We start from the raw sequence: 21778 nt of genomic DNA, 5'->3' as shown, positions 1-21778 counted from the left end.
ACTCGTCCGGCCTCCCATAGCACACAGTTCCTCCAACATGGGAGAGTGAGGATGTTGTTAGAACCGGGCGGAAACAGACGACTCCGGAGTGGAATCGGAGACTTAGCGTGGAGGGACCTTGGCCTCAGCGACTCAAGCGGAGCGCTGTGCCATTGCTGTTTGTCCATTTGGTCCTTAATTTCACAGTAGGTGAGCAGGAAGTCTCTAGGGGGCATTTCAGGTCGATTTCGGACTAAACCAAAACGAGTATGTACAAGCGCCAATATATATAATGGAAGGGGCAAAAGCACAAGGAGAACAAAGGGTGACCGAATCGGAACGAAGACGTCCGAACGGGAACAAAGGGTAGGAGGAGCGGAGCGGTACCGAAGGTCATAAGGCAGGACCTGTGATATGTCCGAAAGGAGGTAGGGAGGGCGAGGCCCAGAGGGGCAGGAGGATGAGGGGAAGTGGGGATGATGACTAACTGGCTAGAATAGGAAGAAGCAGTAGTCCAAATAGGGATGAGGGGAAAACGCGAGAAATACATTACAAGCGGCGAGAGTGCCGAAGGCGATCCGCAAAGCTCGGGGGTTGTGGAGCTTATGGAGGTTACGGAGGCGGGGTTGAAAGTCCGAGGGATATTGGCAATGGTGTTCACGTAGTATGAGGTCACCAATGCAATGGACTAAGACCGAGGTGGAGTCAAAGTCCGAGGTAGGGACTATGACGGAGGCTCGGAGTAAGGTACGAGCGGTGTCCGAGTGCGAAGTATGGAACAGCAGTGGAAGGTCGTAACTTGGCAGAAGGGTGGTGGAGGAGTAACAGAGGGAGAAGAGAGGGGAAAGGTAAGGAAGAGGGAGTGGCGGAAAGGAGAGTAGTCAGGTCCGAAGGTGAGTATCGGAGCGGACGGGGGAAGCATAGGGGGATGACGGGAGGGTGGAGGTGTTGTGAAGGGGGAGCGGAGTAGTAGGAGGGTGGTGAGTGGGGCGGTGTTCGGTCCGAGATGAGTATCGGAGCGGACGGAGATAGGGTCGGAGAGGTAAGGGGGAGGTGTGTTGCCAAGACCGAAGGTGAGTATCGGAACAGCAGCGGTAGGTTATGACTCCGGAGGTGAAGAGGGTGGAGGTCCGGAAGTCAGGTCGGGGTCGGGTATGCACGGATATGACAGATGTGAGTTATGAGGAAGTTGTTTCGGGGCTCATGTTTGAGACGATTCTGATTACATAATCGGGACACGGAACTAACCTGGGTTGCCCACCCCCACTAGGATGCCCTAGGACATCCTGGGGACGTCCTGGTGAATGGATCAGGCCTTTTCCTTCTTCACCAGGATGTCCAGGACATCCACCAGTAAATACCCCCTATTAGGCCCATTTGAAGGCCAAATGGCCCCCCCTCTACATGAAAATCAGCGGGAGGAAGACTAGAGTGCGGTGTCTAGAGCACGATGTCAAACGGGGTTTATATGTTAGGCAAGATGTAAACTATGTACAATCTATAAGGTTGAGGACTTACCTAGAGCGCGATGTCAAACGGGGTTGAGCATCGCACTCAGGTAATCCTCGCTCTTTTATGTCTATCTAACTATACAACAAAGCGGATAACAAAGGTGAAACTAGCGCCTCCGGCGCTTTGTGCGACTAAGGGTTTGCCACATGGCAACGCTTTGCCTGCAGCTCCGCCTCCCCTTTGTCCTTGTGTGGCGTCGGGCTGCCACATCAACACTCCCCCACAGCCTGACGTCCACACCTTCTCTAGGCCATGTACTCCATCCCCATCATCAGGCAGAAGTGTTCGTGCTTCACCTTCGCAAGGGACTTGGTGAGAACATCGGCCATCATATCATTGGTCCCTACGAGCTTGAGGCTGACTGTCCCATCTGTGATACATTCCCTGATGAAATGGTATCGTACATCGACATGCTTCGTGGCGGCATGGTTGACAGGATTTCGAGCAAGTAGATCTGCAGCGCGATTGTCAATGTGTAAGATTGTTGGCCCGGCGATGCCTTCATGTAGTTCCTCAAGAAGTCGTCACAGCCACACCAGTTCCTTTGCTGCTTCCGCTGCTGCGATGTACTCTGCATATGTTGATGAGTCAGCTATGTTAGTCTGCTGCTTCGACATCCAGGAGATTGCTCCCCCAGACAACAAGAAGACATTTCCTGAGATCGACTTCCGGTTCATTGCATCATTCGCCCAGTCCGCATCCGTGTACCCCACAAGTTCCCCTCCCCCCGCTGTGTATACTATCCCCCGGTTCATAGTGCCCGCAAGATACCTGAATATATGTTTGATCCCCTCGATATGTTCACGTCCGAATGTCGCCGCGAAAGGAGAGAGTGCCCGAACAGCAGCACAGATATCTGGTCGAGTTCCCAGAGCGGCATACATTAGTGAGCCAATCGCTTCGAGGTAAGGGTATGAGGAAACCCTAGAGTGGTCTTCCATGGAGGCGGGTTTGTACTGAGCTCTTGTGGGTAGTGGTGTAAGGGCAATGTGGCAGTCGGTCATTTTGAAACGCGCTAAGATGTCCTTGATGTACTGGGACTGGTCAATTGACAGTGTCCCTGCTGCGATGTCCTGGTGGACTCGAATTCCAAGTATCCATGAGGCCTCACTGCAACTAGATACTTTGAAATGCGAGCTTATTGAGTCTTGGATGGATGTCAGGAGGTTTTCGTCATTTCCAGCTAGGAGCTTGTCATCAACGTATACTGGGATAATGATGATTGATCGACCTCGTTTGAAGACGAAGACAGAATGGTCAGCATGTGTCCATTGGAAACCCAGTTGGATGAGAAAATCATGTAGCGTGGCGTACCACTCCCTTCCCACTTGCTTTAGACCGTAAAGACCCTTCTTCAACTTGGCCAGCTTGTGTTCCTCCCCCTTTTCCTCATATCCCTTGGGTTGCCGCATGTAGATATCTTCAGATAGGGTGCCATTCAGGTATGCAGACTTGATGTCCATCTGGTGGACTCTCCACCCATGGCGAGCACAAATGGCAAGAAAGACTCATAACGACGCGGATTTGACAACCAGGGCGAAAGTCTCAGAATAGTCAATACCTTCACGTTGGCTAAACCCTTGGGCAACCAACCACGCCTTGAAGCGAGTGACTTCCCCGTTGGCGCCCCGCTTCTTCTGCAGGACAAAACAGCACCCAACGATGTTTCGGATATCAGGCGTTGGTTCAACAAGCTTCCACGTCCCGGCTTCTTTAATCGCTGCCAGTTCCTCCAGAATGGCCTTGTGCCACAGATCACATTCAGGCCCAGCAAGTGCTTCGTGCAAAGATGGGGCACCTGGGATATCTGTATTGTTAGCTAGTACTGTGCTGGTCAGATGGACCTCATCTAGGGCTATGTCCAGGACATCTTCAAGCTTGACAGTTGCTGCCACAGGCATGTCATTCCAGAGATCCTCATAGACATTGGCAATCAGTTCCTTTTGTCGGCCATGTGGTCCATATTCGGATGGTGTTAGAATGCGGGGATTCAGACGACTCCGGAATGGAATCGGAGACTTAGCATGGAAGGACCTCGGCCTCAGCGACTCAGGCGGAGCGCTGTGCCATTGCTGGTTGTCCTAGGGGTCCCTAATTTCGGATCTAGCAGAGGGAAAGTCTCTTGGGGGGGGAATTCCAGTCAATTTCGGACTGAGGTTACAAGTTACTAGGTACATTGTATATAAGGAGGGGTCCGGAATCAAAAGGAACAAGGGTAGGACAAAAGGAGACAAAGGGAGATGGAAAGAGGAACAACACCGAGGGTCAAGAGTTTGACTCAATGGTGTTTCCCAAAGGAGGAATGAAGGGCCAAGGCCCAAGAAGGAAGGAAGGAGGATGGGAGTCGGGAATGGCTAGCTGACTGAATGGAAAGGAAGCAGCAGCCCAAATAGGAATGAGGGAGAATAGCGGAATTGAAATGGACAATGCAATAGTTGCAAGGTCCGGAATAAGTCCGGAAAGTCCGAACTCGGAGGTTAAACTCCGGAATATTGGCAAAGGTAATTAAATGGAATGAGCTAACCAATACAATGGGTATAAGCGGAGGTGGGGTCAAAGTCCGAGGTCGGAGCTAAGACCGGAGGTTCCGGAGACGAGACGTGAACGGGATACCGGAGCGGAGGTCCGGAGTCGGGAGCATAGGTTTTGCATACTCGTCTGGAAGGTGTCGAGGTTGGGGTCGGACCCGGAATGTTCCGGAGTCGGACCGAAGGTGGTGTCCGAGCCGGAGGTGGGATAACCTCTTGGGAGTTGGCAAGGAGAAGGTGATGGAAGGGAAGTAGGGCTCCGGAAGTCGGAGTTCGGAGTTCCGGGAGCCCTGAGCGGAGGTCGGGATTGTATGGATATGACAGATGGATCAAAACGATGTGGTGGATGATGCACCCTGGCTGGTCGATTGTGGTGAGTAGGAGGGACAGGCGGAACATGTGATGCATCAGGTGCTGTGTCAACTGGACCATCGTGACTTGTAGGAGAGTCCTCGGCAGTTGCCAGTGTCGAACGACTCTCAGGACTCACCTCCGCATTGCTGTCCAAGTCACTCTGTGCCAATTCGAAGAACACACGTGCTGCTGCCTTTGCTTCTTCCCGGAAAATTGGTGCACGTACAACCTCAACTTTGTGAGTGATCAGGTCATATGTCCTGTACCCACTACAGCCTTCGGGGTAGCCCAAAAACTTCACCAATTTTCCGCGCTCCCCCAGCTTTAGCGCTCCTAGATCTTTTGGTCTATGGATGAAAACGCATACCAAACCCTCATGTGAGAGACATTGGGTTTCTTTCCATAGAGTCGTTCAAAAGGGGTGATTCTATCAGAGCGACTATCCACCATGCGGTTGATTGCATAGGTAGCAGTCGCGAGGGCATCTGCCCAGAGAAAATCGGGTGCATGTGCATCCTTCATCAGGGTGCGCCCTTTGTCCAGAATCCTCCTGTTTGTCCGTTCCGCGACACCATTCTGTTCAGGGGTATGAGGGACTGTCAACTCCACACCGATTCCTTTCTCTGTGCAATACTTCTCCAGAGCTCCATTCACATATTCTCCCCCTCAGTCAGTCCTCAGTATTTTGACATGTGTCCCAAACTGGTTCGCAAAGAAGGTGTCCATCTTGGCAAACCAAGGGGTAAAGTCTGACTTTAGCGCACAGGGATAAAACCAGGTAAAGTTTGTCCTGTCATAACCAGCATGCAAAAATACTGTTTCTTCCCAAGCGATAGGACTTCCATCGGGCCACAAATATCCGAGTGTACTCGGCCAAAGCATGTGGTCGCAATGTCATGGCCCTTTGCGAAAGAACCCCTCACCATTTTCCCCCTGATGCAGGCTTCACAATCAAAGTCTTCAGACTCATTCCGGGTTCCATCAACACCGAGCACAGCCCCTTCCTTGATCATGGTGCGAAGTGATTCCTTCCCCGGGTGGGCCAGTCGCTTGTGCAAGAGGTCAAAAGAAGGTGCAGTGGTCATTGCGGCTGGTCCATTATCTAGCTGAGAGGCCTTGGGAGATGACAACTGTGGTTGGTTTAGGTAGAACAATGGCCCCAACTCTGTTAGCGACTCGGCGATTGAGGTTCCAGATTTCGAGATTTTGCAGGTGTTGGTTCCCTCATCAAAGGTTACTCGTATTCCACAGCAGATCAAGACCCGGCAGGAGAGAAGACTGTAAGCCAGTTCAGGCACATACTGTACTTCCAAGACTTTGCAATGGACAATCTTTCCGTTTGCGGTGCAGGGGATCAAGACTGTTCCCTGTCCAAGTGAGGGGATTGTACTGGCATTGCCAAGCCAGATGTGTCGCGGGGTAGTGAAAGGTGTGTAATCAAGAAATTCCGTCCTGTTTGGGCAGAAATGGTTGCTGCAGCCAGAATCCACAATCCACACTTTTACAGTATCCATGGGTTTGTCCGCTACCAGGGCAGTGTCAGTGATGTATTCAGCACACATGGAGCTAACACTGTTCTTAGGTCTGGCAGTGGGAGGTTCGTTCCCCAATGCGGTGGCACACATGGCCATCTCAATGCCTGCTGGCGTGGCACTGACAGTACTGACAGTAGTAACATTGGCACTGCCATTTTGTTCTGCAGCTTTCTTTTCCCAGTACACATCCTTTTCCTCTTGCGTTGCGGTACATTTAGAACGAATGTGGCCTGTCTGTCCACACTTCCAGCAAGTCTGCCGGGAGAGCCAGATGGGGTCATTTGGGTCCTTCCTCTTCCCTTTAGGTCGTTCCCCCTCAGCAGCGAGTGCCTTCGGGGTTTGGAGTGAGTCGGATTTGGTCCCCAGGTTCTCTCCCGCTGCGCATGCACGACGTTCATCGGCTTGTACCCTTCTCTTGAAATCATCCAAGTTCCACTTCACACCCTTTGGAAGAGGAGTATCGAGGAGCATTGTTTGTAGTGTACGCATGCAGGGTGGGAGTGTATGGATGAGGTGCATGGCGATCGAACGATTTCCAATGCGGTCCTCATTGTCAGTCACTTCCTTGTTGACCAGGTAGGCAAAATTGATAAGGGCTGTCAGGTATTCTGAAACTGAGTTGTAGTCGCTGAGCTTAGCGTTGTCATAGCTCTGTCTGGCATAGAATTCCGCTGTGGATCCAGAGTCCTCATATTCATCCTTGAGGGCCTTGAACAGGATGGCAGCGGAGCTTTTCCTGTGTGGAAAGGCATTGCGTTGGATTGATTCATCAAGTGAGAGCCAGATCCTTCGACGAGCATTCCGATCCCCAATTACCCAATCTTGGTGTTCAGTTACTTTGGACGCATCAGGAGCTGTGGTGTTGCTGCCTTCAATGAAGTCCCAGGTGTGGTCCATGGCTATGTCGAGGTTCCCAGACCACAGGATCCAGTCATCTCGTCCTTTTAGTTTGGGGATGGTAAGAACGGCCTTGTCAATGGCAGAATCTTTGAGCAGGGCGGTAGTCATGGTTCTTCGGTGTTACAACCAGAATAGAAGTGCAGCGAGTCAGAACTGGGCAGTCGTTTCAGACAAAAAGTTCAGCAGTGCCGGGCGGTGGGTGTGGCGAGTCAGAACTGGGCAGTCGTGTCAGACAACAGTTCAGCGGTGCCGGGCGGTAGGCTTTGCGCAGTGCTGGGGTAGAGTTGTACTGGGCTGATCACCTGAAAATCAGCGGGAGGAAGACTAGAGCGCGGTGTCTAGAGCGCGATGTCAAACGGGGTTTATATGTTAGGCAAGATGTAAACTATGTACAATCTATAAGGTTGAGGACTTACCTAGAGCGCGATGTCAAACGGGGTTGAGCATCGCACTCAGGTAATCCTCGCTCTTTTATGTCTATCTAACTATACAACAAAGCGGATAACAAAGGTGAAACTAGCGCCTCCGGCGCTTTGTGCGACTAAGGGTTTGCCACACGGCAACGCTTTGCCTGCAGCTCCGCCTCCCCTTTGTCCTCGTGTGGCGTCGGGCTGCCACATCAACACTACAGGCCGTCATTAGATGGCTGACTAGGCTGTTCTATCCCCGGTCTCGGTTTGACCAAGTCCGCGAGCGAGACTTCCCAGCCCCCCCTTTTCAGGGAGCATTTCTCCATCACTCCTAACCGACTCTCGTTTCACCTACCTGAGCACCGATACATATCGAACTCTTGATCGCTCTCCGTTCGGGTTTTCGATACGACTCCATAACCTGGGAAATGGACTTCGCTTTTTATTCGACGTCTATATAACACTTTACTGGCTGCGGAAGGCAGTTGATCCATTCTAGACCCCTGTAGGGTCCGAGCCAAGACGGACAAATCTTTTACACGGTCTGAGACACCAACTGGCTCCCTTGGGGGGGGGACTTGGCACACATGGGTGAGGCGTAGCAATACGCCCCGTTCGCATATGAGCACGATGCACCATCCGACGCACGATTGCATGTCTTGCCTCCAGTACCTTGGGTACAGTTTGCAGTGAGTTCAGTCAAGGGGATATAGTACTTGAGCTTGGGCTGATCCACTGAAATGTCAATGCCGCACAACGAGCCGTTGATCAGTCCCCTGGGTGTATCCTGAATAACATTCGCAGTCCAGTGGTTAATTATATCTTCGCAAGCCTCTGTTGGGTAAATATAGGTTGGGAGCAGGAGCAAATTTCATTTTTAGGTTTAGTTCACCCACCTACCGTCGAAGGGTACATAGCCCAACTGTGTTCCGGATACGTCTTATGAACGTCGCAACTGACTGTGGCAGTCAAGAAATCAGCCGCGACAATGGGAAGTATCGCGATTGATGCAAAAGCACTCCAGAATCGCATTGTGACTTTCAGACACTGCTTTCACTAGCGGGCGTGAGCAGCTAGTATGAATGTAACGTGTGGATCACAGAGTACTACTAACCTTAGTCTTGAGCGGATGTGCTTGGAGGACTAGTGAGACCCGATCAGTTATAAACCACGCGCGATCCAACCAATCTGATGAAGTTAAATAATCTTCCCCACAAACGAGAGATCTTTCATTAGAAATGCTGCTGCGATCAGTGCAGCCGATATTGCCTGGTGAATCTCGACCATTTGGCATCATCGGCTCTCACACCACACCATCAAGTGCTAAGTATTAACGCTCATTCGATGGGGCCATGCATATAGTTAGTTTGGAAATTTGACTCCGACCACACGCAACATCCAGAGATCAGAATGTGTTGACTGTTAGGTCTTGTACATCAGAATAGAAGATTTGAGCTGGGAGCGAGAGGAGGTCTTGTTGTAGTAGCAGTCCAACGCCACTGCTGTTGATGGCTAGCCACCGTGACCCAGTCCTGCCAATAGGGCACATGGCGAAGCGAGGCACACATGCACAGAGCTCAGTTCATCGCCGGAGAGCACAATATCTATGTAATACATATATAACAAATCCTTGATATCGTGCTCAGTCGCCATCGCGAGATTATCACACATCTCGAAGCTTCTTTTTGACGGTTGCCGTATATATAAACGATTCCATGATGTTGCAAATAATCTACGCTATATCCTTATTCCACATCTATCTATGTAGTCAAGTTGCCTACATGCCACGGATCCGAATGGTTCTTTGTCAAAATTGATCACTGATCGATTCACAGATCGGAGGTGTAAGTCCCAAATTGAGGTTGTCCAGGTGTGGGATGGGGTGTCGAGGGGCAGACTCGTACCCAGCGGAGGAGCTCCGTGGACGCGCAAAATAATAGCTTTTTTACGCAATGTAAATAAATGTTCTCACACTTGACCTGCTTCCGATTGAAGTCACGTTCTGTACTCAATACAACAGATCACATGGTACGGAGTAGGTGATCGGCTATGTGTTCAACTCCGTACCATGTGATCTGTTGTATTGAGTACAGAACGTGACTTCAATCGGAAGCAGGTCTAGTGTGAGAACATTTATTTACATTGCGTAAAAAAGCTATTATTTTGCGCGTCCACGGAGCTCCTCCGACTGGGTACGAGTCTGGTCGAGGGGAAATGCCAGAGAGATAGATGCGATTTAGAATGTCGAAACACTAGTGTATCCAGGATGGTGAACTCCCCATTTGGGTCCCCCCCCCTCTGCTTCCAATCACGGCTTGAGTTAATTTGACGGTTGGGTTCCTGGTTTGAACCGAACCCTTCGGAGCGGACAATGCTTCAATAACAACTAACAGCGGATTGGCTATGACGAGGTCTGCCTGGTACTAGGCAGGTTACCAGCCTCTATTGGAATAAATAAAGCCTGGTACATGCCTGGATATTCAAGGACATGGAAGAAACGCAGAAATCACAAGCACAACTATTCTGGCCTTTCTTTCCGTCAGTGGATAACAGATGGTTCGACTAAGTCATTGCAGGTATGAGGCTGTCCCATTTTCAACAATTTCTCGGTCCTTGAATAATAGGCGAGATCTTTGTTTCTACTTCCGCCAATCATTTATCAGGTCAACTGTTATCCTCTCCCTTATCGGAGCGCTCGGTCCGCGCACAAGTTGTTTTCCTTATGGTGACAAGCGATGTATGCGCTGATGGAGTGTGCCATCTGGATGTTTAGCCTGCAGACTTCAGGTGGCTCTAGAGGGCTGGACCTCACATGACATGCACTCATGATGTGGGTACGCTCCACTCACCGCACGCCGCTTCTTTCTCATTGGCCGGGAAAGCCCTTTTCCCCGCGTCTTCTTACATTGTTCTCCCCGCCGGGCTTTCGGTCCCTACGCCCCCAACGCCCACGGAGTATTGTAAATCAGCGAGTGGAGCGTGCGCAAGCTATGAGCACAAGGAGAAGTGCTGAAAACCCCCTTCACTGGCCCCCTTTCGCATTAAAGCAAGTTCTTCTACCCCCTCAGCATGGGCATCACGATCGAGCAAGTCAAGGATATCTTTTCCAACTTGGGAAATGGAAATCCCGCAGCTTTCTTTAACTACGTTGAGGAGGATGTGGATTGGACTGTAACCAATCCCGATCCTAACTTCAAGACACACCCGTTGGCAGGCCATTACACTGGCAAAAACGGTTCGTCCGCCCATATATTCGTGACATCGACGTCCGTGCCTAAATATTATCGACAATAAGAATTCCTCGAAGCCACCGATCGCATCAATAATGCATTCCAAGTGCGCACATCTCATTATCCGCATGCTGAGTTTGCACTGACCCTCAGCATAGGAACCTATTAACTTGGTGATAATGCAAGAACCAATAGTTGTAGGCAACCGAGCTGTCGTTGAGATGTGGTGAGCCATTGGGTGCAGCATTAGGGGGCGCTTAGCTCATCCGCCAGCACCCCAGGGCAAGAGATAAGCAAGGTGATGTTCCCGTTGGGAGGAACGGGATTAAATACGATAACAGGTAACATTACGTGCCTGTCACAGCTTCGCTCTCCTGACTCCTGGAACCACCAGATTTGCGTGGTTCGCCACGTTTAATGAGACAGGGAGGATATGCACTGTGCGGTAAGGCAGAAGTTTGTTCTCGGCGAGATCTTGCTTAAGGTTCGATTGCATGCAGGGCGTACTTGGATTCCGCCATGGTCCGAGACCTCCTCCAAAACCCGAGTATTCCCACTGCGAGGCAACTTTAATCGCTTATCTCGGATAGGGTTGCGTATGACAGGGTGCATTACCAAGCATTTCACCAGCAACCGCTCACCAAGCATCTAGCAGTTGTAAACATATACATGTTTTGAGGTAGTTTTAAATAGCAATGACATGAGCGTAGTCGCCACAATCAAGAAGGGGAAAGTGGACGCAGTGGTTTAAGACGTCAAGTTTCGACTCAAGCGATTATTGAGGGCTACTGGAAAGGACCACTTCTCGGTGGCGGGATTGTCACAATACAACGCTGGGATGCCACTGATGTAAATAGTACTGCCACGAGAATGGTGAGGTCCGCGTGATAAGGGAATACGCGTGGAGGGGTGCCGAAGGATCAACCTTCCAGAGCGCGCTCGTTCAGTCCTGTGCCAACCTTCTTCTGCTGACCGGTGCCGATAATCGTGTCTACGTTTCAAGCGTCGGTATTGTGACCCTCAATAAAGGAAAGTGTTGTTCTAAACTGGAACGATAGGGGGAAGTGATATTTGGATATTACCTAAATACCAAACCAACATTTACGAATGTGTGGTGCGTCTAGACGAGCGGCAGAAGTCCATGCTCATTAGGTACGACCTGGACTCGGGACGGGAACATGGAATTAGCAGCCGTCGTTCGGGAACAATAATGTATGAGTTCGGTACGATAAGAACTGGGCATATAAGAGTAAGCGACAAATCGACCAAGGACGCCATTGGCGACAAGTGAGGAATACAGCCATTTAGGAGGCGCGGGCTAAAGAATCGCCATCGAAGATTGCGCCGAGACAAGCAGTGGGCGGGAGTGAATGAAAAGGCTATTTTCCCGGGAAGTAGAGAGCGAAGGCATGCTAGAAGACGAAATGCAGGCAACGCAAGTAATGTCTGTACGTGGAATGTATAAGTACCAGACGGGCCGAGCCGGTTTTCGACCTCGCACCGTGTTGACACCCGCTCCCTCGAACGAGAGGCGCAGGTATCCACACCCCCGAACAGTGTTGAAACCCTCAAAGTCAAAATTTCGAAGAATCAATTCCACATGCCCCTTCTAGACGTCTCCGCCCACAGAGGAGCCCGCCGGAGATAGCTCATTGGACAGAATGCACCGGGAATGGCTCCCAGGCAGGGAGGCAGAGGAAGATCTGTTGGCAAATGAGGTATCTATAGCTGAGTACAGGGTGAGAGCTGTGGGAAGACGCAGTCCAATTGAGATTCCGGCATTTTGGGGCTATTATATGTATCATGTGCCATGAAAGCAGAGAGGAACCCCAGTGTGGCATTTTCACCGGATAATACCATAGCATAACACGACTACCAGGTATGGTTATGCACGCTGGGTTTCGCTCGAGCGTAATGGCAACAATGTTTCCGTTAGTTAAGGCGCCTATTCATTCAACACCAACCTCCATGAACCACATACACCCACCGGGCATGTGGCTCCTAGAGACTGGGTTATATATTCGAGAAAAAAAGCCGACGAGGAACACAGTCGCAAATAAGTCATCAGACCGATTGCGTCGTCCCTCTGCGCATATACAGTACGCGATAACTTGCGTAGAATAACACAGCTTTTATTCCCAACGGGGAACACAATCTATTAATTGATCAATTGTCATGAGGCTGCGTGTTGTTACAGCGACCGGCTTACTCTCCGGACAGACCAGAGCCCTCTGTTAGGCTCTGGAGTAGTATTTTAAGGCGTTGTCACCACACAGCAAAAAGGGGGTACCAAGTCACAGCACCGAGCCGCTTCCAGGTCCTTCCGGAACAGCGATCATCTCTGGCGTTCGGAATAACTGATCCAACCATTTTGAGGACAAGATGATTCCCCCCGGCTAAGCGATCTACGTTGAGGTGGACGACAACAAGCAGCACTTTCATCTCGGCATTTGTGGGCACAACACACACGTGACCGCGGGAATACTGCAAACCTTCGTCGAATCATTCCGGCAAAACCACAAATTACAAAATGGCCACCGTAACATAACCCATCATCACTAATAACGATCCCCATCGTCCGGAATTAGCTCTTTCTCGCCTGCATCGACGCATAAATCACTCAGTAATGGATCGATGCATCTCTGGACGCGCATTGAACTACGCGCTTGGTGTGTCTCAGTCGTCTCTCTGGCCACGTCAGGCCACACGCAATGTTAGTTCCGGAGTTAGGCTCCGTTCCCCTTCATGGTCCTTAAATGCTATTGCTGGAGCCCCTGCTCGTGCCTTGATCCGCCGATGGATGAGTGCTCGACCCATCAATGGTGGCTCGCTCGCTGATCCATGTATGTCCCTAAGGTTTACTCAATTACTAATCGTTGGACTCACATTTTTTCGTCCCCAATTCCTCTTGTTTCTCACGAATCCGACCTACTCCTTGTGACTCTAATCCATGCGTTCTTTGTGCCCATATGGAATGATGACCGGGACCGGTAATCACTACAGGCCGACGAAAGAAAACGACTATATCTAGGCTCAATGCCATGCGTGCTTCCGGGAAACCAATAACGGTGCTTACAGCATATGATTACCCCACTGCGTTGCGCTCTGAGGCTGCCGGCATTGACATGATTCTCGTGGGTGACTCCCTTGCTCAAGTCGCGCTCGGATACGATTCCACCACACGGTTGACGTTAGAAGAAATGATACACCACTCCAAAGCTGTCGTACGCGGGACGAAGAGCGCTTTTCTTGTAGTGGATATGCCCTTTGGGACGTATACCACCGGCGTACGAGATGCCGTCGCGAATGCAGTGAGGCTCGTGAAAGAGGGTGGTGCGGAGGCCGTAAAGATGGAGGGTGGAGAGGAAATCGTCGGACTCGTGAAAGAGATGACAAGGATGGGAATTCCAGTAATGGGTCATATTGGACTTATGCCACAGAGGCATACAATTAGGTGTGTATTTATATCCAAAAATTTCCCCTGTTGGTCCTCATGACTACTGGTTTATGTAGCTCGGGGTACCGCGTTCAAGGGAAATCAGCTGAAGCAGCCCTTTCACTCCTTCAAAGTGCCCATGCCTTGCAGGAAGCAGGTGCTTTCTCGCTGGTTCTCGAGGCCATTCCCTACAAGCTTGCTGCGCACATCACCGACACACTCTCGATCCCTACGATAGGCATCGGTGCAGGCCCACACACGAGCGGGCAGGTTCTAGTCCATGACGATGCGCTTGGTATATGGGGTAGCGCGAACGGAGATGGACAACACATTCCCAAGTTTGTTCGGAGGTTTGGCGAACTGGGCCGCGTTGGATATGAAGGGGCAAAGGCTTATGCCAGCGCAGTAAAGGAAGGGACTTTCCCTTCTGTTGAGAAGGGCGAGGCGTACGATATGGATAATGAGGAATGGAAGCTATGCCTCAGCCAATTCGCGGAGATAGGGATGCCAGTTCAGAATGAGAGGGTCAGTGTAGAAGAAGACGCGAAGGCGGGAGCGCAGCCATCATTCAACGAGAGTCTCACACAGAATCAAGCGACAACTTCACTTACTTCTTCTGAACCACCTCTTAAGTCACACCCCCCCTCCCCCGCCTCGCACCCAACCTCGACTCCTGTCCCGGAAGCACCTTTCCACTATGTTCGTACGCCGTCCCGTGATCGCCACCATCATATCCCCCCCCCTCAAGCCGCTCCCAGCGTGACTAACGTTGGCTTGAGCACATCTATGACTGGACAGCCAAACTCTAATCCGCACGGGATGTTGATAGCCAATTGAAGGCGCGACAGAGAAGCATCTCAGGTCATTAAGGGACAAAGGCGACCTGAGATCGGAAATGGAAGACATTCCTCTTCTTGCCTATGGATGTTGGACCAGACGCTTTTATTTTCTTCGATTTATTCCGATCTAAGCTAGCTCCCCACCCATTTAATTTGCTGTGTGTACAAGATTCACTTCAACGACTCTCGTCTTTATCACCTTCATTTACGCTCGCATAGCAAAACTTTGGAAGGCGGATCGTTAATTGATGAGTGACATCCTACAATGGGTGCTCGAGTGTAGGCTTCCTGTTTGCCGAGGAAGCACAACATCAACTAACGTCAGTTGGCCTCAGCGTACGCTACGATCCCAAGAATTCTAATATTCCGCATATACAGTCGACTCGCTCACCCGTTACGCGGAAGTCAATAAGGAGTATTTGCACCTTGTCTCATCGGAAAACCGGTGTATATTGTACTAAGCTGCCTAGCTACAAATTCTCCCTTTCTGGCTCCTCTTCTTTCCTGCATGTTGAAACACAATTAAACGGATCACATTTCATCTCATTCTCTCCGAATTAATGTTGCATCGTCATGCACCTTCTAGCTATATCATCAATACTAATATGAGCGGCGTGCGCGCTGGGGCGCTTCGAATACTGGTACGAGAGCCGGCGTGTGATGCTGTGCCACTAGTCTTGGAAGGTGATTTTTAGCCCCTCTTTTGAGGCAACGATCCGTTCAAATACGGGAAGCTCCGGTACGAGGGCCCAACAACGATGACATTCTTTGCTTCTCCGCATGTGAACCATTTACCTGACGAGATTTTGGGCGATATCTTCGTAATTGGGCTCTGTAATGTTTACCCTAAATCGAAGCAGCGGTATCGAAGCACCATTTCCTCCGTTTGCAGACGTTGGCGCTTGTTGGCCCTGAACGAGGCCAAGCTCTGGACGGAGATTTCCCTCGAGGTAACAGGCCTGGGAGTATCGCACGTTGGTTCTTCGGCTGCTGTCCGATCTCCCCTTTGGGATGGGATGGATAACGTAGATGAAGCACTGCCCTTGAAATCTTCAGACGCCGCCCAGCTGGAGCGCGCAGCCGTGTGGCTCCGTCGGTCAAAGAATGCACCATTGTGTCTGTCCATGTTATTTCGCGCTACTCCGGCAAGGGTTCAGAAATACTTCAGGCAATTGGTGACGCCCCATTTCCATCGTTGTAAATCCTTGGAACTCCGATTGCTCGAACCAGACCAGACCGTTATCAATTATACCGCACTTTGGCTTCCTCTTCCCGGTACATCACACTCTTGCCTCGATGACGTCCGAATCCACATGGAGCTTGGTCACAGAGGTTATGGGAATGTAATCGATCTGGGCCCTTCTCTCACGTTACGCCGACTCTACATCGAAATGGACGTATTCTGCGGAAGGTTTCGATCTGGTTTTGGGGTTGCGGGCGAGGTCGAACTATGTGGTTTATCCTTGGAAGCCGCTTCCGATATCCTGGGACACTGTCGTGATGTAAAGAAAATTACGATGCGGAATCCTACGAGACGCCTCTCTCCATTGCCTGACTCTCTGTCGTTTCCCAGCCTTGAGGCGCTTCATTTTCCGAGTCTCCCTAATTTTCCCATCCAAAATGCACCAAACCTCAAATCCCTCAGCTCCGACCATTTTTATTCTCCAGGACAATGGCTACATTTAGATCCCGCTACCCGTGATAGTGTTGGCCGTGTCCTCACTGGACTTGAGGTACTGCGTGCGCGTGTTAACGCGGACTCCATAAGCCTGATCGAGCCTTTTGTGTGTTCCGAAAAGCTCAAGATGATACGCGTGCCACCAGTAACTTGGCAGGCAGGTGAAATCTGCTTGTTCATTCAGTTCCTCCGTACCACCATCGATCCGTCGCCCCGTCTCTCCAACCATGAGCGGAGACTGCATTTACCCTTCCCCGGTTTAAAACTGCTTGTAATCCACATCAAACAAAAAGGCCTCGAAAGTTGGGATAGACATCCCGCCTGGTTTGAACCATTACTCAGACTCGTTCGAGCCCGCCCGAACCTAACCTTCGTTAGCGATGCGCCTCCTTTCACTGCAGGCACTCCTCCGGGACTCGACCCTCTGGCGCGGAGAATACACTTCATCCCCTCTCGACTTAAACTGGAGAACGACGAACTCATTAGGCGTTTCCTACACTAACACGAAGTGTACCTAGCGTCCACCTGCCCCAGAATTACCGTTAACCCTCTATTCCCCCCGTTATCTCGTTCGCTATCCTTGAAAATTGGCTTCTGACTCCGGGCCGATCCTCAATCGCACTCGAAACACATAGCACGTTTGCCGTCCTTAAATCGAAGTTTGCTTGTCATTGAAATTAAGGGGCAGAAAAGTGGAGCTGCATCCCTTCCCAGTCCCTTCCGTTCCCCTGGCAAGGGTTCTGCCGCGAATTCGATTTTTCTACTCTGCCAAACTTTTGTATCCTGTCAGCAGCTATTGGGAATTTGACCTAGCGCCCCGATACCGGCTGTGCTCCATTTGGTGCCCTGTTTTTCTGAGCGATTTAGGGCGATAGGAATTACTTGCGCCGTAATACTCCTATTTGATTTCTTCAAGCCCTGAACAGATAATGTGCGTTTTTTTTCCTGCACAGCAGCTCTGTGTGATGGACCGGAATTCGCAGCCCAACTAGATAAAGCATTTTCCGGATTGTTGATGGACATGACCAACTGAGTGATGGCATTCCACAGGACGTCAGCTGGTGTAAACGTACATACACGAGAACGAACCAATCATTTGGTTAACAGGGTAGATTTAGGACAATGACAAACCCGGCCGATATACTACAGAAGAGGGATTTTTAACAAAACATTCCACATCTCGAATCATGATGTTACAAGAAAGTAAGGAGATCAACGGATATCAGGAAAGTAGCTTCGTCCCCCTAGATTCCATTTGGACACTTCAATTCTGGCTGAGCCCCGGCGAAATCTTCACTGCTGTGTCAAGACGATGAACAGGTTACAGCAATTCGTGGAATGTTCAATATGAGTACGAACCTTGCGAGATGCAACGTATGCTTCCCACGACTTATATCCAGCGAGCTGCGCAAGGGTGGCTTTCTCATGGGAAGGAAGGTGCACGCGCTTGAAGATCTGCTTCTGCTTAATCTGGCCATCCTTGTGGGTGGCGAAGGTAATAACGCTGTCAGTGGTGGTAGTGAGAGGACCTAGATGGACCGAGATGATAAAGGCATGATCGATGATGTGTAGGACTTCATTTAGCTTACCGATAATCTCGATAGTAGCACCTTCATCCCAAATCACATAGCCTTCGGCGAGCCAAACTGAATTATCCCCATGATCAAAAGTAACCAACTTGAAAATGGTCCCCGAGATGTTGTAGAAAGATACGTCATCGCTGCTGAAGAACGGAATCTTGAGCTCAGGAATGTCAACCCTCCCACCACTGTAGCGAACATGCAATGTATTTTCTTTGAACACAGATCCTCTCAAGAGCGAAGGGTGTTTCTTCAAGAAAAAAAAAATCATGTGTCAAGGACCCAAACGGATAAGCATGAAACCTCGGTCATACCTTTCCGGGCTCGTCTTCTTCGGTGGCATGTTCTCCTACGAGAGGAGGACCAAATTCGACGTGTGCACCTTCCTTCCCCGTAATGACACCGCTGAGGCCATTATGGCCGAACACTGTAATGCCCATATGTTACCGGCACCGAGCCTGAAAAATAGGAGCACAAACCAGTGAGCGTAAGAGCTTCCTCGGGTCTCGGATTCACAAAATCCTTCGGAGATATGTAGAGTTGTACGATCACTTGAGAGGGTGGTTGGGTGAGTACGATCTTGCTGCATGTTCCCTTGAGGTTGTGAAGGGTCTCGCCTCCCTTAATTCCGACTCCAAGACCCGACAAAATGTACCTAAGCTGAGGTCTAGGGGAATGGGGGAAGGAAAGCGAGTTGTCAATGAACGTGAAGGGTATGGGTCCTTCGGGGTTTTCCTTCTAGAAAGTGGTGAGAAACAGAGGTATGTGAGAAAAAAGAAAAGGAAGTTGGTAAATACCTGAGTATCAGCGATTAAATCAAGATATGTTTTATAGCCCGCCGTCTTCGCAAAACTTTCGTGTTCGCTGGCAGAAAGCTGGGTGCGCCAAAGCGCAGTGAAGTGAACGTGGGCACCCTCGTTCCCAGTAAGAATCAGGCCCTCCTGACCGAAGATTTCTATAGGGGTGTTACGAGTGAGTCCCGATTTTGAACGGACTAACTCCATGGCAAATCACGAACTCTTGATCGTCAGAATCTCCCGTGGTTTTGGTGGAACGATAATATCCACATTGTAATAGTGGTAGACAGGCTTCCCAAGGCCTGAGAAAAACCACCAAACTAGGCCAGGACAAGCTCCCTTAACGTCCTTGACGGTAACATTGAAGGGAATCTCAACGTTGAGACGAATGAGTTTGATGAACGTGCTATGTCCACCAATATAAGTGATGTCATTATCCAAAAACTTGACGGATTCCCAAGGAGGGAGAATGTTGTTTGGCTGAGAGGCTCGAATTTCGTTCGACATGGTGCAAGATGTCCTGTTCACGTTGAGAAAAACAGTGTTGGTAATGTTGAGGAGACGGCAGTGATCATCTAAGTCGAGCACCTTCTTATAGACTGCACTTGGGGTGTATGTACATATTTACTTGAGCCCTTAGTAGATCAGGAGTCCACTGAGGACAAATTGGTTGGGGGCCCCAGACTCCATATGGAAGAGGCCGTCCGACTCAGGGTACCTGCCGTAAGCACCGAACGAGCATTCATGAGTCAGCTGAGTGAGGAGAAGCGCGAAGTGGGGCAGCAGGTGCTTGAGGGCTGTTTTTGAAAGGTTGAAATGGGGCAACTCGATAATTCGACAGGGCAAGCGGCAAGTTGCGCTAGAGTACATGCCAAGTGGATAATACTACGACTAGAGAGTTCTACGCAGCATGAGGGTGCGCTGTGAGAGGGAAACCTGGCTATTAGGTGCTTATTCACCAGAGCAGAAGCTTAATTACCAATCATTGGGGAGGATGCCAGGGGCCGCAACTATTTGAATTTGTACACCAACTTATCTCATGATCGTCCACGGAAGCGGACCATAATCTCCGTTGTGACAGGCATTTCATAATGCGGATATTCATATCCCTCTTCCCAATCTCGACGGCCCAGCGGGTACAGCATATCACAATGAAAGCAATCAAGTTTTCCTTTTGGGCGATGATCACCTGAGTCTTTTGAATGCAAGCTGGATGCATCAAGGGGCTCTCAGTTTTTTGCAATGCTGGAGCCGTTCGATAGGGCCGCGATGATATGGATGACGTTAAGACATTGCGTGGTGAATCATCACGCAACTACCTCGAGCAGGAGAATGAGCTCCCTGGTTATGCTTCACGTTGACGTCGTGATTGATTCTCTGGGAGACCTTCAAGATATTCCTATCGTACTAGGCACCAGAGGCACTTGTGGGCATCGTGAATGAAACAGTCATGGGCCCGAACTTTCGACGACGTGGAACTTGTTCCCTCAGGCAAATACTAATAGGTGCGCCTGTTTCCAAGACAAGGTCACCGAACTGACAACAAAGTTCTTCCTATCTACACTATCTCTTGGTAGTTCTTATGGAATGAATTTCCGATCCCCGCTACACTCGATCTCAAGCACCTTTGTTTTGCGACTGGCCCGTGTAAAGGGGGGATCGATATGCTACGCGTGTCTTTCCTGTACCTGAAGTAGTGTGGATGGTGGGAGAAATGGAACCAATCAGAGACGCGGCCTCGTTATGACGTGGCAGCCCCCAGGCCATCCCAACTTAATACAGTGTGCGTACATGAGGGGATCATGAGTGTGTCTGGGTGGTGTATTCGGGTGAGTCGTCAGGGGGTGGTCAAGAATGCTGCACAGGAACGTTAATGAATCAACTACTGAACTCTGCTCGTCCGTCCCTATCCCTTGCTCCGCCGGGTCTGCTGCTTCTGCTCATCTGCTCCAATGCTCGGTATTTCTTTACCAACTCCGCTAATTCCTGTTGGCTTGCCCATGAGTGTGTTGAGGGCCCGCGACCCAGTATATCTGAACTTCTTGAACTGTGGGTATACCTGACGTCCAACTCGACGCAATCAATAATGGCAAGTACATCCTAAGAGCTTGTTCTCCAACAATTCTGGGCTGGCCTCTATTACTGCCTACGCAACCAATCTCTGAACGTGATAGGATAAGGAGCATGCAAAGACAGGCAGCATTTGCTTTTGAAACTGTTTATCATTAGAGTGTCGGCACACCAGTGTTTGGATGTTTCGGGCAACACAACCCTTTCGGTTTCCATTCGCGATGGGCTACAAGACATGGCCGGGGGCTTACTTCAAGCAGCTTGCAGGGCTTCTGCCATCGGGAGGTGGACCCCAGGAATCAACGAGCTCATCAACCGGTACCTTGACGATTAGTCTCGTTCACATTGTGATGAAATACCAGCGGGTCCTGATTCCAAGTTACTTTCATTGCCTGGTTCTCATCCTGCTCTGGTGGTTCATCAATCAACAATGCAAGCTGGGCTTCACGCCAAACACAAATGGCCTCAGTTCATTAGACACATTGATACGGGTTTCGACATCCCAGTTTTCTTGACCTAGCCCATCACCCCGACCTCTAACGTGTGGCTGGTGGGATGGTTATTTGAAAGTTCGACCCCAAAGCTCTCATCGGTTCCATAAATTACTTGTCCCCTGCTGGCACGCGTTTCCGATGAATGATGCATGAATGCGAGGACTAAACCTGGGACATCATCTAGATCCCAGAGACGTAGACAATGATCGCTATGCTTGGAATGGGGTCCGAGTATATGCCTCCCGGCCGATGTCCCCATCCTTGTGCTCATTACGAAAATTGGCGAAGAACCTTGCACATAAAAACCACTTCGTCCAATCTCAAGTTGGAATTTACTACCCGTAGGCTGGGAAAGTTTCAAAGGGCTGACAGCAACCCCGAGAACTAGTGTGTCCCACGCAACCTTCCCAGGTGTCCGAGCCCTAATATATTTCTA

The 21778-nt window shown here is 50.3% G+C and overlaps 6 protein-coding genes across 6 annotated transcripts; 4 read left to right on the top strand and 2 right to left on the bottom strand.

The window, feature by feature from the left end:
- Positions 1–7268: 7268 nt before the first annotated feature.
- EI90DRAFT_3031675 (uncharacterized protein) lies at positions 7269–8113 on the bottom strand. Its single transcript, XM_039058335.1, has one exon. It carries the CDS (start codon positions 7872–7874, stop codon positions 7566–7568), a length of 309 nt encoding a protein of 102 aa, XP_038923636.1. The 5' UTR covers positions 7875–8113; the 3' UTR covers positions 7269–7565.
- Positions 8114–10287: 2174 nt separating this feature from the next.
- On the top strand, positions 10288–11021 carry EI90DRAFT_3115703 (uncharacterized protein; the record flags this gene model as incomplete). The annotated part of the gene is made up of 6 exons (XM_039062819.1): positions 10288–10453; positions 10514–10554; positions 10607–10674; positions 10730–10789; positions 10843–10893; positions 10949–11021. The coding sequence occupies 6 exons, from the start codon at positions 10288–10290 to the stop codon at positions 11019–11021; spliced, it is 459 nt and encodes a 152-aa protein (XP_038923635.1).
- An 814-nt stretch (positions 11022–11835) lies between these two features.
- Positions 11836–12731, top strand: EI90DRAFT_3031665 (uncharacterized protein; the record flags this gene model as incomplete). The annotated part of the gene is made up of 3 exons (XM_039058334.1): positions 11836–11894; positions 11950–12603; positions 12658–12731. A coding segment is annotated over exon 2 (238 nt), but the record flags the coding sequence as incomplete, so codon positions are not given.
- A 343-nt stretch (positions 12732–13074) lies between these two features.
- On the top strand, positions 13075–14721 carry EI90DRAFT_3011552 (uncharacterized protein; the record flags this gene model as incomplete). Its single annotated transcript, XM_039056471.1, has 3 exons — positions 13075–13291; positions 13452–13902; positions 13962–14721. The coding sequence occupies 3 exons, from the start codon at positions 13075–13077 to the stop codon at positions 14719–14721; spliced, it is 1428 nt and encodes a 475-aa protein (XP_038923633.1).
- A 760-nt stretch (positions 14722–15481) lies between these two features.
- Positions 15482–16903, top strand: EI90DRAFT_3115701 (uncharacterized protein; the record flags this gene model as incomplete). The annotated part of the gene is made up of 1 exon (XM_039062818.1): positions 15482–16903. One exon carries the CDS (start codon positions 15482–15484, stop codon positions 16901–16903), a length of 1422 nt encoding a protein of 473 aa, XP_038923632.1.
- A 481-nt stretch (positions 16904–17384) lies between these two features.
- On the bottom strand, positions 17385–19728 carry EI90DRAFT_3031654 (uncharacterized protein). The gene is made up of 8 exons (XM_039058333.1): positions 19674–19728; positions 19000–19633; positions 18779–18936; positions 18461–18719; positions 18296–18408; positions 17991–18231; positions 17761–17930; positions 17385–17700 (listed from the first exon to the last, which is right to left on the bottom strand). The coding sequence occupies exons 2-8, from the start codon at positions 19283–19285 to the stop codon at positions 17695–17697; spliced, it is 1233 nt and encodes a 410-aa protein (XP_038923631.1). The 5' UTR covers positions 19286–19633; positions 19674–19728; the 3' UTR covers positions 17385–17694.
- Positions 19729–21778: the final 2050 nt, after the last annotated feature.

This window comes from Cantharellus anzutake, assembly GCF_015039405.1.
Source record: "Cantharellus anzutake strain C23 chromosome Unknown EI90scaffold_2, whole genome shotgun sequence".
In the NCBI taxonomy this organism is placed as follows: Eukaryota; Fungi; Basidiomycota; class Agaricomycetes; order Cantharellales; family Hydnaceae; genus Cantharellus; species Cantharellus anzutake.
This window is presented reverse-complemented; position numbering and strand designations above follow the sequence as displayed.

What these genes read in the sequence shown, in the direction of transcription:
- EI90DRAFT_3031675 (XM_039058335.1), bottom strand. Translation starts at nt 7,874, where the DNA reads ATGCAATCGTGCGTCGGATGGTGCATCGTGCTCATATGCGAACGGGGC.
- EI90DRAFT_3031654 (XM_039058333.1), bottom strand. Translation starts at nt 19,285, where the DNA reads ATGTCGAACGAAATTCGAGCCTCTCAGCCAAACAACATTCTCCCTCCT. An exon ending in GGAGATTCTGACGATCAAGA is followed by an intron (nt 18,937 to 18,999) that starts GTTCGTGATTTG and finishes ACACCCCTATAG; the next exon opens with AAATCTTCGGTCAGGAGGGC. An exon ending in AAGAAGACGAGCCCGGAAAG is followed by an intron (nt 18,232 to 18,295) that starts GTATGACCGAGG and finishes TTTTTCTTGAAG; the next exon opens with AAACACCCTTCGCTCTTGAG.